This window comes from Dendropsophus ebraccatus, chromosome 4 (genome assembly GCF_027789765.1).
Source record: "Dendropsophus ebraccatus isolate aDenEbr1 chromosome 4, aDenEbr1.pat, whole genome shotgun sequence".
Lineage (NCBI taxonomy): Eukaryota > Metazoa > Chordata > Amphibia > Anura > Hylidae > Dendropsophus > Dendropsophus ebraccatus.
In genome coordinates, this window is record NC_091457.1 from 80486866 (window position 1) to 80505674 (window position 18809).

Consider the following 18809-nt stretch of genomic DNA (forward strand, 5'->3'; position numbering starts at 1 on the left):
GTGTTGTCCCTCCCCCATGGGCAGCCCCCAGTGTTTTCCCTGCCCCATAGGCAGCCCCCAGTTTTGTACCTCCCCCATAGGGAGCCCCCAGTGTTGTCCCTCCCCCATATATATAGCTCCCAGTGTTGTCCCTCCCCATATATATAGACCCCAGTGTTTTCCCTCACCCATATATATAGCCCAAAGTGTTGTCCCTCCCCCATATATATATATATAGCCCCAAGTGTTGTGCCTCCCCATGTATATATAGCCCCCAGTGTTGTGCCTCCCCTATATATAGCCCCCAGTGTTGTGCCTCCCCCATATATGTAGCCCCCAGTGCTGTGCCTCCCCCATATATATAGCCCCTAGTGCTGTGCCTCCCCATATATATACAACCCCCAGTATTGTGCATCCCCCATATATATATAGCCCGCAGTGCTGTGCCTACCCCATATATATAGCCCCGAGTGCTGTCCCTCCCCCATATATACAGCCCCCAGTGCTGTGCCTCCCCCATATATATACAGCCCCCAGTGCTGTGCCTCCCCCATATATATACAGCCCCCAGTGCTGTCCCTCCCCCATATATACAGCCCCCAGTGCTGTGCCTCCCCCATATATATAGCCCCCAGTGCTGTCCCTCCGCCATATATACAGCCCCCAGTATTGTGCATCCCCTATATATATATATATATATATACAGCCCCCAGTATTGTGCATCCCCTATATATATATATATACATATATACAGACCCTAGTGCTGTGCATCCCCCATATATATATATATACAGCCCCTAGTGCTGTGCATCCCCCATATATATATATATATATATATATATATATATATACAGCCCCTAGTGCTGTGCATCCGCCACATATATACAGCCCCTAGTGCTGTGCATCCCCCATATATAGATATGTGTATATGTATATATATATATATATATATATGTACAGCCCCTAGTGCTGTGCATCCTCTTTATATATATATATATATATATATATATATATATATATATACATATATATATATATATATATATATATATATATATATGGGGGATGCACAGCACTAGGAGCTATATATATATATATATATATGGGGGATGCACAGCACTAGGGGCTGTATATATATATATATATATATACAGCCCCTAGTGCTGTGCATCCCACATATATATACAGCCCCCAGTGTTCCCCTTTGATAAAAATAAAAAAAACTCACAACACACCTAACCACACGATCCCCCGTCGGTTGCAGGTCTCTTCTTCTCTCTTCATCTGCACCCGACAGATCAGCAGCTTCCAGGCGAAGTCCCGGGCAGCGACATCACTGAGCTCAGTGTGCGCGGCGGCGGCTGGGACTTCCGGTACAGGGTGCACGTCACTTCCTTTACCGGAAGTCCCAGCCGCCAAAGCTAGGGGCCCCGTAGCAGCTTCTGCGGCGGTAGTTCCGCCCCTGCCCCTCTCTGTGTAGTATCAGTGTGATGCGGGGTCCCTCTCTGTGTATTATCAGTGTGATGCAGGGTACCCATTCTCTGTGTATTATCAGTGTGATGCGGGGTCCCTCTCTTGTGTATTATCAGTGTGATGCGGGGTCCCTCTCTTGTGTATTATCAGTGTGATGCGGGGGTCCCCCCTCTCTGTGTATTATCAGTGTGATGCGGGGGTCCCCCCTCTCTGTGTAGTATCAGTGTGATGCGGGGTCCCTCTCTGTGTATTATCAGTGTGATGCGGGGTCCCCCCTCTCTGTGTATTATCAGTGTGATGCGGGGTCCCTCTCTGTGTATTATCAGTGTGATGTGGGGTCCCCCCTCTCTGTGTATTATCAGTGTGATGTGGGGTCCCCCCTCTCTGTGTAGTATCAGTGTGATGCGGGGTCCCTCTCTGTGTATTATCAGTGTGATGCGGGGTCCCCCCTCTCTGTGTAGTATCAGTGTGATGCGGGGTCCCTCTCTTGTGTATTATCAGTGTGATGCGGGGTCCCTCTCTTGTGTATTATCAGTGTGATGCGGGGTCCCTCTCTTGTGTATTATCGTGTGATGCGGGGTCCCCCCTCTCTGTGTAGTATCAGTGTGATGCGGGGTCCCCCCTCTCTATGTATTATCAGTGTGATGCGGGGTCCCTCTCTGTGTATTATCAGTGTGATGCGGGGTCCCTCTCTTGTGTATTATCAGTGTGATGCGGGGGTCCTCCCTCTCTGTGTATTATCAGTGTGATGCGGGGTCCCCCCTCTCTGTGTAGTATCAGTGTGATGTGGGGTCCCTCTCTTGTGTATTATCAGTGTGATGCGGGGGTCCCCCCTCTCTGTGTATTATCAGTGTGATGCGGGGTCCCTCTCTTGTGTATTATCAGTGTTATGTAGGGTCCCCACTCTGTGTAGTATCAGTGTGATGCGGGGTCCCCCCTCTCTGTGTATTATCAGTGTGATGCGGGGTCCCTCTCTGTGTAGTATCAGTGTGATGCGGGGTCCCTCTCTTGTGTATTATCAGTGTGATGCGGGGTCCCCCCTCTCTGTGTAGTATCAGTGTGATGCGGGGTCCCCCCCTCTCTGTGTAGTATCAGTGTGATGCGGGGTCCCCCCTCTCTGTGTAGTATCAGTGTGATGCGGGGTCCCTCTCTTGTGTATTATCAGTGTGATGCGGGGTCCCCCCTCTCTGTGTAGTATCAGTGTGATGCGGGGTCCACCCTCTCTGTGTAGTATCAGTGTGATGCGGGGTCCCTCTCTGTGTATTATCGTGTGATGCGGGGTCCCCCCTCTCTGTGTAGTATCAGTGTGATGCGGGGTCCCTCTCTGTGTATTATCGTGTGATGCGGGGTCCCCCTCTCTGTGTAGTATCAGTGTGAGATCAGTGGCCCAAAGTCAATTTTATTTTTAAATCATAATTTTGTGTTTTTACTTTGATGCCCATTTTTATGCCACCCGTGGGACCCTTTTGGCCATTTTTACCACCAATCTCCTCAGGGCTCCTCACTTGCTTACAGGTAGTTTATGGATATTATACATTTTCTGTAAGAATAATAGCTAAAACAGGAAAAAGAAAAATCCTCTGTATAAGAAAACAACTTCAGCCTGGTCACAGATGCTGGGATTATAAATCTTTATGGTTATTGAGCACAGCGTCTGATGTAACTGCCTGTAATACACAGCTGGTCACAGGTCAGTGACTACACACCATCATCCGGGAACCACCACATAAGGAATAATACTGGAGAATCGAATCCAACGCGTCTGCGTCACGAAGCTCCGCCCCTTACAGAGCCACAAGCGGAAGTAGTTCTAGCGGCTTCTCTCTGCGCTAGCGGAAGTGGTTCCATTCTTACCGGCCTGGAAACATGGCAGACGTTCAGGCACCTGCTGCTGGGGACTGCGAGGCGAAACTAAGTAAAAAGTGAGCAACCGGTGTCATTTAGAGGGCGACGTGATAGCCGGGAGCAGGGAGTCGTCCGGGGCTATTTTCTGGGGAACATGTGACCTGTACTCCGCTTCCATGCCTGAGGTGGACAGCGTGGGATTCTGGGAAATGTAGTTTTGTTTAGTAATGTCACGCTATAGGCTGCAAGGAGAATTGTTCCTGAGGAGACTACACTTCCCAAGGACGAAGGTGCGGCTGATGTAACTGGCTGTTGAGGGGTCTTCTGCTTCAAGAAGAAATTTCTGGAAGAGGCTCCAGGCTTGTAATAGCGAGGCGGCCTCCTCCTCTTGCTGCCAGAACTGTCAGACAGTGTTGCACTTAGTATTCAGGGCAGCTGCCAGTTGTTACATTGTGTTGTGGTCGCACACATTTCCAGTGTGAATCACAGTGATGTGAGCTTATACATCTTTAGCCATTGGCTGGCTCTCATAGGGTTAATCTGCAAAGTAAACCTAATGCATAATGCAAGTTTCTGGGGCATGTGTGAAATCTAGGGAAAAGGACAGATGGAGTTACCCATGACCACCTATGTGATAGTAGAGAGCTGATTGGTTGCCAGACTAGATCTGCTCCGATTCTCGCTCTCTTCCTTCTGTGTGTGACAGTGGATTACTTACATCCGCACTTGGTAATAGATCTGACAGCCCAGGCCCCTAACCCACACTAAGCTACTGGGAGCATTGTGCAGGGTGTAATAGTAGGTGTGCAGGCATGGCTTTGTGTCTGGGCAGTCCTGAGCCCTATGATGTGTTTACACAGAGATTTATCTGACAGATCTTGGAAGCCAAAGCCAGAAACAGACTATAAGCAGAGAATGGGTCATAAAGGAATGACCAGGATTTCTCCTCCTTTCATATCCATTCCTGGCTTTGGTTTAAAAAAAATTTGTCAGCTAAATCGTTCTGTATAAACCATTAGGCCTGCTATGCCTCATTGTGCTTATCTCCTGCCCCTCTTCATGCTAGTTACACCACACAGACAGACCTCTGGCTGTGGCTCTTTGAAGCATGGTGTCACAGTGTCTGCAGGTTATAAAATGACCCTTCCTGTTCTGTAGAGAAAACGTCCCAAGTCATCTCATTATCATCAAAGGCAGAATCATAGTGCACCTGACTTCTGTATATAGATAACACAGGATCCACCATTCACAATAGGTGATTGTTATAGCTCCCCTTCCCTGTACAATGACCTCTGCACAGGTCTCGGAGCATGTCTAGAATGTGCTTCTATAGAAGACCGTTAATATACATAGAGTAAATATGGACAGGAAGAATAGAATGTGTAAAAAGACATAAACAAATGAGGTGCTATATTGAGGCCACATTCAAATCTTTTTTTGGGACATACTTTAGGAGTAGTGACTACTTTTGGTCTGTTTCACGGACATATAAACTTTGTTTCTAGTAGACTATTTTTTTCTCTTTTTAGTTTATGGTTCATTATAGCATTTTATATGGCAGCTGAATCCTGAAACGTGATGTTAATGGCACCATTAGGCTGTATTTAAGTGACTGTACCACCAGGCCCAGGCTGAAGCACTGGAGGCAGGCCGACCCACCCTTAGTGGGAAGAAACCCCAGCCCCTCCATGACGTGACTCCATTAGAATTAATGGAACCCTATCATAGAGGGGCTAGGGGTTTCCTCCCACTAAGGGTGGGTCGGGTGGTACAGTCACTTTAAGGTTGGAACTATCAGGATGGGAGATTGATTTGTCCAATTGATGTATTCAGCTACAGAGCATTGTATCTACCACTCTGCTTCCTCTGCGTGTGCCATACCTTCCATTATTAACGGCAGAATCATACAGGGCTTTTCCAGACTTATCATGATCATAGTAATGCATGCATATTGTATGTAGGAAATATGTGACCTCTTGTAACATCACCAAGTGGTATCGGCTAACTGTGGGGTGCCTTATCACAGTTGTGTAAGCTCAGAAACGGTTTGGCAACCATGTAGCAGAAGTCATGTGACTTTGTGTAATATGTTCACAGAGAGATACATCCAAGTACAGCACAAATTTATTTTCACTTCCATTTCCCAGTTTTCTGCAGGCACTTCTTTCTTCCAAAGATCAGTACTGTTATGAGTATTGTGTGTTCTATGTGTAATATCTGTTATCTATGTTCACATCTATAATGCCATTGAGGTATACACCAGCAAACTAGCAGAATGGTATGCTTACAGTTACTGTGAGATACCCATCGTATATCTATTGATTTCAAATGGCTGCGGGACGTACACGGCTTTTGTGCAGGACTCAAAAGCATAGTCAACTCCTTTTTTCTCTGATTCCTGACATGCAGCCCGACGTGGGACCGAAAACGAGGTGTGAACATATCCTTAACTTGCAAACGGATGTAAGCGGAAATACCTTCTGTTTAGATCTGTCCTCATTGACTACAAAGTGCACTTTCCGTTCATGATCCGTTTCTTGAAACGGAAAGAAAAATACTGCAAGCACAATTTTCTTTCTCCGTGAATGGTGTCGGATGGTCAAATACTGATTCCTGATGTGCAGCCCGACGTGGGACCAAAAACGAGGTGTGAACATACCCTAACAGTTTTCATCAGTTTTTTCACTGAGCATGCGCAGAAGAAGCAAGAAACAAAGAAGAAAAAAAAACTGATAGAAAAACAGATGCTGACTGATGCAAACTGATGTTTAAAAGTCAGGTTTTTTTTAGGCCAAAATACAAACTGACCATTAAAAAAAGATGAACATTTTGCAATCAGTTTGCATCAGTCTGCTTATCAGTTTATGCTCATCCGTTCAATTAATATAGACTGATACAGTAAAAAAAAAGAAAACTGCTGATGTGAACGTAGCCTAATAGTGATTACTTTTTTTCCGTCATATATCGCAAATGTAGCTTAGTATTAGATACACCATATACAAAAAGTCTTTCAATCCAACCATGTAATTTTGTGGTAGCAAGGGATTATCTGGAACTAACACTGGGGATAAGCCATCCTTGTTTGTGTTATGTTGTGACTTTTGGAATCCTCAAGACTCTTATTGGTCGATGGGAAGTAGTACATTATATATTAAGGGTACAAACCCACTTGACGTATTTGCTGCATGAATCAGTCTTAAAAATAAGCAGGCAAAACGCAGGTTGGCTTCATACGATTGTTCTGCATTAAAATACGCAATTGCGTATTTTTGAAGCGTGAAGCTTGTTGTTAGCAAAGCATCAGTTGTTAAAATACGCAATTGCGTATTTTTGAAGCGTGAAGCTACATGCGTTTTTCGCACAGGTTGTTAACAACTGATGCTTTGCTAACAACAAGCTTCACGCTTCAAAAATACGCAGTTGCGTATTTTAACGCAGAACAATCGTATAAAGCCAACCTGCGTTTTGCCTGCTTATTTTTAAGACTGATTCACGCAGCAAATACGTCAAGTGGGTTTGTACCCTAAGACTACGGCTGGGGTCTTGCAGTGGCTGGGTGATTAGGCCAATAGGGGGCTACAAGGTCATTTCCATGAAAAATACATTTATGGCAGTTGGACTTGTTTATAGCAGGTAGAAAATCAGAGATTGGTTCTCTTTTCTTCCTGGTCACGTTTGCCTGTCCAATAGAGATCTCTGGGACATATAGTCACGTGGAAGTGTCTACATTTTATTTGCCTGAACATGTAGAGTTGTACTTTATCGGACTTATCTTTTGGCTGCCCTGGTACATGACCTTGCAAATAAGTGGTCTACACGGTGCCCTGGGTTTGTTTTAGTGACCTGTAGTGGTAACACATGAAGCCATTTTCTGTGTTTGTACATTGATGCTTTGATCATTGATAACGTTTCATCTTGTTGTCTTCCTGTTAGGTGGTAACGCATGGTCTGGCATTAGGAGTTATGAGCCGTAATGGCACAGGCTCTCCTCAGGCTGTTTAGGGGCCCATTTGGGGCACCAAGAGCACTTAAGGAACAAATCCTTGGAAAACATCTTTCTACTTTCTCCCCTCTCTACACGGACAAGGCGCTTCATGGGAGAAAAAGGTTGGTGACTCCTATTTTTATGCGCCCCACCAACTTTTTTTCCTCATGAACCTCCTGCCTGGTAGCCACAGACAGTTCTATAAAATGGCCTCATTCACACGTCCACATTTTTTGTCCTTAATTATGCGGCCCTGTTCCCACATCCGTAACTATACGGATCTGTGACACAAAAAATACTGACGTGCCCAATTGCGGACCGCGGTCCTGCAAGCCGCAGCAGCTTCGAAGCGGCCTGTCTGAGCTGACAGACCGCTCAGCAAATCACTGGCCGCGGCAGTCCCGGACAGTGATTGGCTGAGCGGTCTGTCAGCTCAGACAGGCCGCTCTGAAGCTGCTACCGCTCGCAGGACCGGGAGAAGGAGCGCAGGAGAAGCCCTGCAGGATGGTTAGGTAAAGTATGCTGTTCGTGGAATCGTCAGTCGCCTGCCATGCACCGCTATTCCACCTAGCGATGCACGGTGAGTGCCCGAGGATTTTAGGTTTGCACCTAAGTAAACGATCAGCCGATGACACCATCATTGGCTGATCGTTGTCTCTAATCCACGGAGCGATTATCGAATAGGCCCCTAACTCAATTTTAACTATATTAGTTGAGATTGGATCACCCCTTTAAACATGTTACACAAGGATGAGTGTACAGGCTGCCTGGGTATATTGTATTATGGGGATGAGAAAGGGGTTTTAAAACGCTATGCTAAGAGCCATTCTACACCTTCAGCAATTGAAAGCTACTTGGAGGATTACTGTGTTTTTTCAAATATATATTCTATACAGCAACTTTAAATGTGAGCTAATATGTAATGTGCCTATTGCATCATGATCTCACTGCTCTTAAGAAAGGTAAGAAACATTTATTTCCTCTCTCCTTTTGATATAATCTCCAGTGAGCTGAAACGGCGATTGAAAGCTGAGAAAAAGGCAGCTGAAAAAGAATCAAAACAAAAAGATCAGAATGAGCATACACAGAAACCAGAAGCAGAGGTGGTGGATGAGGAAAGTCTTGACCCCAATGTAAGTTTCTGATCTGGAAATTACAGGTCTACATGATGATTTTGTTATGTCTAGCTGTTGCTGAATGACAGCATTTTCTGCTAGGCTGTGGCAGTCATAGAATGCTGGGAGTTGTCATTTGGGGACACGTGGCATTGACTTATCTCAAAGACTAGGTCTCTCTGATATTGTTGTACTCAAGGAGGGAAATGTACGTTTACGTTGTTTTTCTCATTTCAGCAATATTACAAAATCAGAACCCAAGCTATCCAGCATCTGAAAGGCACCAAGGATGATCCTTATCCTCACAAATTCAATGTACAGATGTCTCTTACTGAATTCATCCAAAAATACAATGACTTGCAGGTTGGCGACCATTTGGAGGAAGTTGTCACTTTAGCTGGTGAGTTTGCTCTGATGGCTTTGCTTAAAATTGCAACCCCTGTAACCTTCCTTTTATTTTTCAGTCTATGGTGCTGTATGAGGGCTGATTTCTTGTGCCCATAATATGTTGTTTTTGGGTTTTATTTGTACCATATTTTTTTAAGATGGAAGCAAAAATCAGAAGTTTTAGCATTAGAATTTTTCATTTGTGACATTTATCGTGATGGATGAGTTACATATTTTAAGAGCTAGAACAACTGTGCACATGGTAATACCAAATCTTTTTGTTTATATTTTTGTTCACATTTTTATTTTATTGGGAAAAATGGGTAGGGTGTGTGTGACTTGAACTTTTATGAGTGGACCCCCCCCCCCCCCAAGAAGTCGGGAACATAATAAAGTATACTTACCTATCCTTGTTCCCCATATCGCCGCCTCGGGTCCAGCTGGCAGCTGCCACCCCCGCACCTTTTCCAGTTGCATTGTCATGTACCCAGCCGATCGATTACCCACTCAGCAAATCAGTGACCTACCCCAGTCACTGATTGCAGCTGGAGGAGCCGGGTACTTGACATACCTGGATGCCACCAGGCATCCGCCAGCGAGACCTAGGGGCGGTGGTACAGAGGCACAAGGACTGGTAAGTATACATTGTTTAATAAGTTCCTGCACAACACCCCCCCCCCCCCTTTTATTTTTATTTTTTTTAGGGTCTTCTCTTTTAACAACACTTTTGTTTTTTTGTTTTTTTCTCTTCCCCTCCACTCTTTTTAGGGGGCTGTTTATAAACAATGTTTAGAACGCTTGTACTGATCAATGCTATGCTTTTACATAGCATTGGTCAGATTTGTGTTCTGGTAGCAAAGTCTGCCTTAGGAGCAGTCGTTCTGACTGGTACGGAGGCCTAGTAAAGGCCTCATTCTGCCATAGAAACCCATTAGCTTACCACCTTGCAGGGGTGTTGATCGTGGACAGATGGCAGGGGAGGCATTTAAATGCTGTAATTGCGATTGATCATGGCATTTGAGTGGTTAATAGACTGACATCAGCGTGATTGCTAATGTCTGTCATTAGTTTTAAGTTCTATCAGCAGCCAGTAATCAGTGCGTATGACTTCATAATTCCCCACTGGTTGTGCACCTTACAAGTATGGTGCAGAACGTTAAAGGGGTATTTCCATCTCATCTTGTTATTCCCTATCTATAGCTGGCAATATATTTTTTTTTATATTCTCGATAATCTATTTGTGATCTTTTCTTCTTTTAGGCAGAATCCATGCGAAACGTATCTCCGGGGCCAAGCTAATCTTTTATGACCTCCGTGGTGAAGGCATGAAGTTGCAGGTTATGGCCAACTCTAAGTAAGTCCTAAATAAATTAGTTTATAGGGATTTTAAATGAGTGTTGCTGAAGACATAACATGAGCTAAAAGATTTATGCATAGCCGCAAGCATGAAACTGTGTCATAGAAATTACAGAAAGAGAAAAAGAGCACAAGAGAATGATTTAGTGCCCACCATTAGAAATGAACCCAACTTGAGTATGCTCTGGTCCGTTCAAACCCCAACATGCAGCATTTGATTAGTGGTGGCTTCAGAAGTTGAATGCAGCCCTAAGCCTGCCTGGAAAATATCCCTGTTTTCCAGGACTCACTACAACTTCTACAGTTATGCCCAATCAAATGCCCCATGCTCTGGTTTGTGAACCAAGCAATAGGACCAAAATCTGGAAGAATATTACGGCTGCATGATATCCTATGAAGCAAGAAACCATATACCACAATGCAACACAATGACTATAAAGTTCTAAATGCAAATGCAGAAGTTCTAAAGCTATATAAGAATACACACTAGCAGAGTATAAACATGTTCTAAAATGGCCACATACAAATATGTGCAAAGAGGGATAACATATGAACCACAACAAATGAAAGCAGGTACAGGATATGTTCCCACAGTGTATTTTGGTCCGTATTTGTTGCCAAAACCAGGAGTGGAACTGACAGAAAAGTTATAATGGAAAGATTTGCACAGTTTCTCTGTTTTCAATTAACTCTTGCTTTTGGGTAAAAAAATACTGACCAAAAGACTGATGGAAATACTGTGTGTAAACATAGTCATACAATGTATTTAACCAAAAAAGAACCCACTACAAATAAAACATGTTATAACACAAATTGCTCTGATAGGCTTCCCCCTATGTGTACCCCATGTGTATCATTGTGTTTAACCCTAGACTGTTGCAGCTGGGGATACATCTGTGCAACTTAAAGTAAGTTTTGTAAAAAAAAAAAAAAACAACACCTGCCTCCACAATGGTGCCTCACAGTTTCAGAAGCATGGTCCTAGAGTGCATCACCTCTTGCACATCTAATTGTTGGTGAATATTGGAATAAAGTAGATCACACTGTTATCTTTAAATATTAGATCTCCAGGACCAGTGAACTGTTAATATAATAGTCGGCCACAAAATACTGTGCTTTACTCTCTTTAGGAGCTAAATGCCACCTGCATGACATGCTACTGGTACAACATGCGAGGTGTCCCCTATGGCAGCGACTAGAGGAGTGCAGTGTTACATATGGGCTAGATCCTAACACTTCACCATTAACTTATGTTTCTCATTATAGATTTTACAAATCTGAGGAGGAATTCATTGCAGTAAACAACAAGTTACGTCGTGGAGATATTGTTGGAGTGAAAGGAAACCCCGGCAAAACCAAAAAAGGGGAACTGAGCATCATACCCAAGGAAATTACCCTTTTGTCTCCTTGTCTACATATGTTACCACATCTGCACTTCGGTTTGAAAGACAAGGTGAGGGAAATGCACTGGACATTGGGTACAGGAGCTAGTCAAAAAGGAAAAAATAATAGTCTTGCCTATGACAATCGAACTAACATTTTGAATGTGCTTTGCCTTAAAATCTACCCTGCAACACTACAGGAGATTAATTTTTTATTACCCATGTTTGCCATAATTCTTACTTATTTTCCTCTTTTACTATATAGGAGACCAGATTCCGCCAGCGTTATCTAGACCTCATTCTGAATGACTATGTACGGCAGAAGTTTATTGTTAGAGCGAAGATTATCACTTACCTCCGTAGATTTTTGGATGATCTAGGGTTTCTTGAGGTAGCGAACACTTTGTGATTTCTATAGGCTATATTTTTCAAATCCTGTGAATTGATACTTAATTGACTCATGTATTGACAGATTGAGACTCCAATGATGAATATTATCCCTGGAGGTGCTGTTGCCAAACCATTCATCACTCATCACAATGAGCTGGACATGGACTTGTACATGAGAATTGCCCCTGAACTCTACCACAAGGTAATAGTCAGTTTCCCTTCCTAATTGCCTAAGGGAATATTGTTAATTATGACTAACTGGTCTGTGTGTGACTGTTTAGATGTTGGTGGTCGGCGGCATTGACCGTGTCTACGAGGTGGGCAGACAGTTCAGAAATGAAGGAATCGATTTGACCCATAATCCTGAGTTCACAACCTGTGAATTTTACATGGCTTATGCCGACTACAATGACCTCATGGAGATTACAGAGAAGCTTCTATCAGGTATGTAATACACTTTATGCAAAGGGTGTATTCATGTGTGGCAGATTGGGTTCAAAAATATCCCTAATGTCTTATTTATCTTTAAATTGTCACTGTTGATTCAACAAACTTTGCATCAGTAGTATAAGTAAATGTGAGAAACCTTGTTCACAAGTGCTCTATAATGCATTGAATTTGTGGCAGACACCATAGATGTTAGGCCACTTATGAAGCCTACAAAGCAGAAATCTGAATGACACCTTCCATTTAAATGCTACCAGACCAGCCCTTTTAGATAAATGAAACTGGTATTCATTGACAGAAGTTACAGCAACAGATCTGCTGTGTGTGAATATACCCTAATAATTATGTATTAAGAGACTATAAATTAGTGACAGAGAAGCTGAACAGTCCTCTTTGCATGAGCCCAGTAGTACTTAATATTCAGGAGGAGCAGATAACTCCACCCACCATCTGCTGATTGGCAGCAATCTATCCATGTTGTGTATAGGCAGTCAGCTGTCAATCAGCAGCTGGAGGCCGTGGGGAGGGTTGTGACAAAAATCCTGTTCTACTGCATATTAGGAGAACAGCTGAAAAAATGATGTAAGTAATACACCAATCTGTTAAGCATTTTTATCACTAGTTTATGCTGCCCTCATTTAACGCAGCATAAACCTAGTGACAGATTCCCTTTTAATTGTGTCACCATGGAATTTATCTGCAAAAAAGAAAAGGAACACAGCGCACATAGCGTGATACTGCAGAGCTGGATTTGTGAGTATCTATGAATAGGTGTTGCTCACCTTGGGGGGTCGTGCTACGAGCCCGACACCGCCTGATGCTTTGTAGAAGTTTTGCTCTTTCCGCTCGCTGCCCGTCCGAGGATCCGAAGAAATCGATCAGGAAATCAAAGTGAAGATTCACTCATCGGAGGCAGGATGTGTGGAGTACTCGGACGTCTGGCGCAGAGCGGCTTGTTCACAGGGTTCAAGATGAAGCATAGGAGTTGTAGTACAAGATTCTCCCACTTCTTTAATTATAATTTTCCTAAACTCTTGGACAGCTATTGTCCTTAGTTATGCAGGCCTATAGGGAGCAAGGGGTTTAGGACAGAATTACTGATTAAATCTTGTAAGGTTTCCCTTGGACACAGTTTTTTCAGACTGGGAAAAAATTGCCACCAAAAAAACGCTAAAAAATTTTTTTGCATTTTTTTTTTTTTCTGGTGGTTTTCTCTGGTGTTTTATCCCCAGCTTTTCTTCCAGTATAAGTATTGTGATTCTTTATCACGTAATTCCAGGTTTTCTTTTGAAGAATTGGGGAATAATACCAGCAAATACACAAATATGCTTATAGATGTGACATGTTTTACCCCATTATAGAAGTCTATGGGAAAAACACCAATGTTTCTGTGGAAAAATGTTTTGTTTAAAAAAAAAAACTACACATACACTGATTGCCAAACTACCCTAAAAAAAGCCATAGCAAGAAATGTCCTGTTTCATTTTTCTCTTTTTAATCTCTGCCAACATCTGTCCGCAGCCGTTTTGACCCAAAACTACGCTCTGTGTACATTCTAAAGCTTTCCCTTTTGATAGGTGTGTTATAGTATTTATTTTGGTTTTGTTGCTCTGGCAGAAACATAACTTCAGAAGGATTACCTTTAATTTCGAATTTGCTTTCGGATTATATGGGTCTAAAAGTGAATGTACCAGCGGTACATCGCTTTTCTATTTTTACTATGACTAGACCGGCACCTCGGTCTAATACCAAGCACCAGCCCGGCCTGAAGCACTGGAGGCGGGCTCGCCAGCCCCCAGTGTGATGGAACCTCCTCCCCTCTATGACATGGCTGGCCCGCCTCTAGTGCTTCAGGCCGGGCCAATGCTTGGTAATAGAATGGCGCTGTGCCCGGGTAACAAGCCATGGTTCAAAAAAAAGGACCGGGGCTCTGGCATCCCTGCGCCACTGCTGGTCTATTCATGGTAAAAACAGAAAAGCAATGTATAACTAAAACATTTGCTTAAACTTCAAATATTGATAGGAGAAAACTTTGTCTATTGCCCCCATCCCTGCCTGACGTACCTTGCAAACATACTTTGATGTCCCACACTGTATGCAAATACATATCATCTGGTAAGCCTGGCAGTGCATGCCTGCTCCAACAAGGATATGTCTATGTCAGTCATGCCCATAGAAGCATGATTACAGCGCTGCCCTTGCCCAGGGCTGGGTTTTCTTAGGCCCGAAGAAACATCCAGATGACTATTTGAAATGTATTTGCATGCTTTGCAGGACTTCGTAAGGTATACCAGACAGGAATATAGGCAATAGATCACTTTACCCGCTTACTAACATAATTTTAGAGCTAGTGCTAGTCTGATCTTGCAAATATCAACTTTTTGTATGCCCCATAATTTTTTTTTTTTTTTTTGCTAATTTCTGTATTGACTCTGCAGGTATGGTTAAACATATCACTGGTGGCTATAAAGTGACATACCATCCAGAGGGTCCAGAAGGACCAGCCCATGAAATAGACTTTACTCCTCCTTTCAGAAGAATCAGCATGGTACATGAACTGGAAAAGGTACTGGGAAAGAAGCTCCCACCAACAGACCAGTTTGACACTGAAGGTAAGAAAAACAGGGGGCATCTATGAATGTATCAGCTCTATTCCAAAGACATTTTATAAAACGTTTGTTTGAAAATAGTTTTTATTGAGATTTTCTAATTAAATTATTTACAGAAGTCATCAGGGTCCCAAAGCCCACTGAAGAAGTAATATCAAATAGTCAAATAACAAAATAATAAACATGAAACTGTAACAAAACATAACCGAACATACATGTTATACTACAAAGCTCATTTGATGGTCCCAAACACTGCCAATAAAGTATCAAGAACATCCAGGCGAATATATCGGTTATGCACCATCAAACATTTATGTCTGCAATAGCAGATACAAATGCTGCTGAGACTTAAATATGCGGAGGGAATAATTTGGATTGGGTCCATGGTTGCCATATTTTCTGAACATAAGGATAAGCTGCCTTATTCAGGGCTATAGTCTTTTTGTAAAAGTAAATAGTATGAACAGTGGAAATTACCTCCTGTAATGGCGGGATCTCTCTAGATTTCTAATATCTAGTCAATACCGTCTTAAAGATAATAAATATGTTATAATAAATAGCTGTTTAGAAAAATTTATAGCGTCCAATGTTAGTGTTTATGGGGGAGGGGGTATAGTTTGCGGAGTAGTTAGCATTAACGCTGCGTACAGTGAAATAAATGGGAGCCGATATTAATACTTGTGATAATTGGGTCTGCCCTTAAAGCTTGGGCAAGCGGTTCCATAGATGAGAAGAATATTAGGGGAGATAACTGGCATCCCTGTCGAGTCCCACTTGTTATCAAGAAAGCATCTGACATTTCCTATTAGTGTATACTCTGGCAGAGGGAAAGGTATACAAAGATATGGCTGTATATAGGTTTCTCTCAAACCCCATCCTCCACAACACTGAGAATGCATAAGACCAATTAATGCAGTCAAACTCCTTCTCAGCGTTGCGTGCTAAAGCTAGGGCTGCTATTCTATGCTTCTCAATATTATGGAGTTTATCCAACATTCTTCTAGAATTGTCACATGGCTGGTGACCCTTAGGAAGCCATTCTGACCAGAACCTATTAATTTTAGCAAGAAAATTTAAATCATTGTTTAGCAAGGAGATGGGGTGAAAATTCTATGGGGAGACTGTAGGCTTGCCTGGTTTAAGAAGTATGAGTAAGGGCCTGCAAATTGTCTGGTGCTAGGGACCCAGTGACGTGTTGAAATAGAGGTGAGAGATAGGACAATGTAGGAAAGGTTTTAGAATACGCTCTATAAATTGTTTGAAGACCATATTTGTATTCCACATTTCGTAGGTCTGTAGTTTTGTTCTCTTAGTTAGATTCCTGGAGGTCATTTACTTGTATTTTTTTATCTCTAAATCAGAAACCCGCAAGTTCTTGGATGACATTTGCACAGAAAAAGGTGTTGAGTGCCCACCTCCTAGGACCACTGCAAGGCTACTAGACAAGGTATGTTAAGGATTTTAGCTGTTAGAGCAGTATTTCATAAGCTTCATCAAAGAGAAGGAATGGCAACGGTACTTACCAAGGCTTAATTCAACCACAGATGCTTTATTTTAAGGCTTAAGACATGCAGCATAGCATGTGTGTCCCCCAAGTTACATTGATGGCCGTGTTATACCTGTGCATTTCTTCGGGCTCACAGTGCAGTATAACATAACCCAAGTTATGCTAAGTAGACAAGCACTGATCTAGATCAACGCTTGTTTACCAAGGATACTGCACATGAATTGTGTGGCCCTTTGCCCCTATCAGCCATCAGCTGTACATTCCCTATTACACTGATAGATGTGTGAACTACAGACGATGACTGGGTCGAGAAATTAAAAAACAGTGAAAAAATGTGTACGTGGCTGAACGGTAGCCCTTTTATACACGATGAGGTTAGCCAGTTCAGTCGATAAGTGCTCTGTGTAATTGGGCAAAAGGGTAGTAAGGCTCTAGTGCTTGCTGTAGCTCACCTTATTCACTATATTTGTGCAAATAAAGCTGATGAACAATATGGCTACTGAACTGCTGTTGTTTTTTTTTGTATACTATTTTGATTATTGATATAATTTTATTTTTTTAAATTTAAAATGAAAGTTTAATTTTATTTTTTTAAAGCTTGTTGGTGAGTTCCTAGAAGTAACTTGCATTAACCCAACCTATATCTGTGACCATCCGCAAATTATGAGCCCACTTGCTAAATGGTAAGTCCTGAGCTAATGTTTTTACAATATATGTACATTATGAAATTACATAGACCTATAACATGTGTTTTTTTTTAATTAAAAAAAGGCATCGCTCTGAGAAGGGGCTGACAGAAAGGTTTGAGCTTTTTGTCATGAAGAAAGAGATCTGCAATGCATATACTGAACTGAATGACCCTGTCAGGCAGAGGGAGCTTTTTGAAGACCAAGCTAAGGTAATATACACCATTACTTCTTACACATTATGGCATGCTTTCAGGGTCCGTCTATGTTCCATTTCAGCCAAAACCAGAGGTGGACCCAGTAAGAGGTGGATGTAGAAGTCCTTCCTATACATTTCCTATTTTTTAATCTATTGTTTTTTGGCTCAAAAACTTTAATGGCAGTTTGCTTAATATTTTGGCTGTGTGTGACTGCGGCCTAAAAGTGTTACTGTCTGTCTGCTTATTGCTGTGTACGCCAATTTTAATGCCATCAATTTATTCATAAGGGTATGTTCAGACGGAGGAATCTGTGTGGAGAAATTCCGTCGCTCGTCACCACTCACGACCGCGCCCATTCCCCCCTTGCCTTAGACACCATTCTGTGGTTGGGCGGATTCAGCCGCCCATCCAAAATATTAACCTGTTTGTTCTTTGGATGGACGGCTGAATCCGTCCGACCATAGAATGGAGTCTAAGGCATGGGGGAAATGCGCGCAATCGTGAGTGGTGGCGAGCGACGGAATCCGCCAGAACTTCACGCGGCTTCCTCAGTGTGAACTTATCCTTATGAATGAATTTATGGCGTTAAAACTGGTGTACACAGCCACGGGTCAGCATCCAAACTATGATAGCGAAGGTTCTGTCACTTTATTGGATCACTTGGCCCTAACCTTGAGAACAGTCATACATCTGTCTTTTGAACTGTCATTTTTTTTTTTCCCCCCGTCTAGGCCAAAGCAGCTGGTGATGATGAAGCCATGTTCATTGATGACAACTTCTGTACTGCCTTGGAATACGGCCTGCCACCTACTGCTGGCTGGGGCATGGGTATTGATAGACTGACTATGTTCCTTACAGATTCAAATAATATAAAGGTAAAGAGCACGTCAGAACATTCTGTGGTTGTAACATACAGTGAGGCAATTTTGGGTCTAATACAGTCCTTTCCATTTCTCTAGGAGGTGCTCTTATTCCCAGCCATGAAACCAGAAGACAACAAGAAGGAATCTGTACCAAGTCAGGACTCTGGGACATCTGTGTAACATTTGGGATCTGCCTGCTTTTAAGATGTTTAATATGTACTTGTCAATGGCTTTGTCTACACCATGTTACAGCTCTAAGCTGCTTTATACTGAAAGAAATAAATTCTATAAACTGTGGTCTTGACGTGTAGAGTTTTGATATATATGTAATATGTATAATTAAAAAAACGATCAGCCGAGGATCGAGCAATCATTTGCTCACCGGCCAATTGTGGTCTTCCAAGTTTGAAAATCATTGGTGAAAGGGTGTAGAAAATAATAAAAATGTAGGTATGCTAACCTTTCCATGCTCCATGGTATACTCTGACTCTTCCCTGCTGACAGCAGCTGCTGCTGACACTTCCAAACCTGTCTCTGCAGTGACAACCTGCTCCGCCAATCACTGCCTGCGGCGCAATCCTGTCT

The 18809-nt window shown here is 42.8% G+C and overlaps 1 protein-coding gene across 2 annotated transcripts; it reads left to right on the top strand.

Moving 5' to 3' along the window:
- Window positions 1-3252: 3252 nt before the first annotated feature.
- KARS1 (lysyl-tRNA synthetase 1) lies at window positions 3253-18521 on the top strand. Of its 2 annotated transcripts, XM_069966141.1 has the most exons (15): window positions 3286-3374; window positions 7231-7404; window positions 8289-8415; window positions 8635-8797; window positions 10045-10138; window positions 11407-11593; window positions 11788-11913; window positions 11995-12114; window positions 12194-12356; window positions 14798-14971; window positions 16330-16415; window positions 17073-17158; window positions 17247-17373; window positions 18093-18236; window positions 18321-18521. In XM_069966141.1, the coding sequence occupies exons 2-15, from the start codon at window positions 7271-7273 to the stop codon at window positions 18402-18404; spliced, it is 1815 nt and encodes a 604-aa protein (XP_069822242.1). In that variant the 5' UTR covers window positions 3286-3374; window positions 7231-7270; the 3' UTR covers window positions 18405-18521. The 2 variants fall into 2 exon arrangements, with proteins under 2 accessions (XP_069822243.1, XP_069822242.1); XM_069966142.1 differs by lacking the exon at window positions 7231-7404 and having other exon boundaries at window positions 3253-3374.
- Window positions 18522-18809: the final 288 nt, after the last annotated feature.

What these genes read in the sequence shown, in the direction of transcription:
- KARS1 (XM_069966141.1), top strand. Translation starts at nt 7,271, where the DNA reads ATGGCACAGGCTCTCCTCAGGCTGTTTAGGGGCCCATTTGGGGCACCA. An exon ending in AGGAAAGTCTTGACCCCAAT is followed by an intron (nt 8,416 to 8,634) that starts GTAAGTTTCTGA and finishes TTCTCATTTCAG; the next exon opens with CAATATTACAAAATCAGAAC. An exon ending in ATGAGCCCACTTGCTAAATG is followed by an intron (nt 17,159 to 17,246) that starts GTAAGTCCTGAG and finishes AATTAAAAAAAG; the next exon opens with GCATCGCTCTGAGAAGGGGC.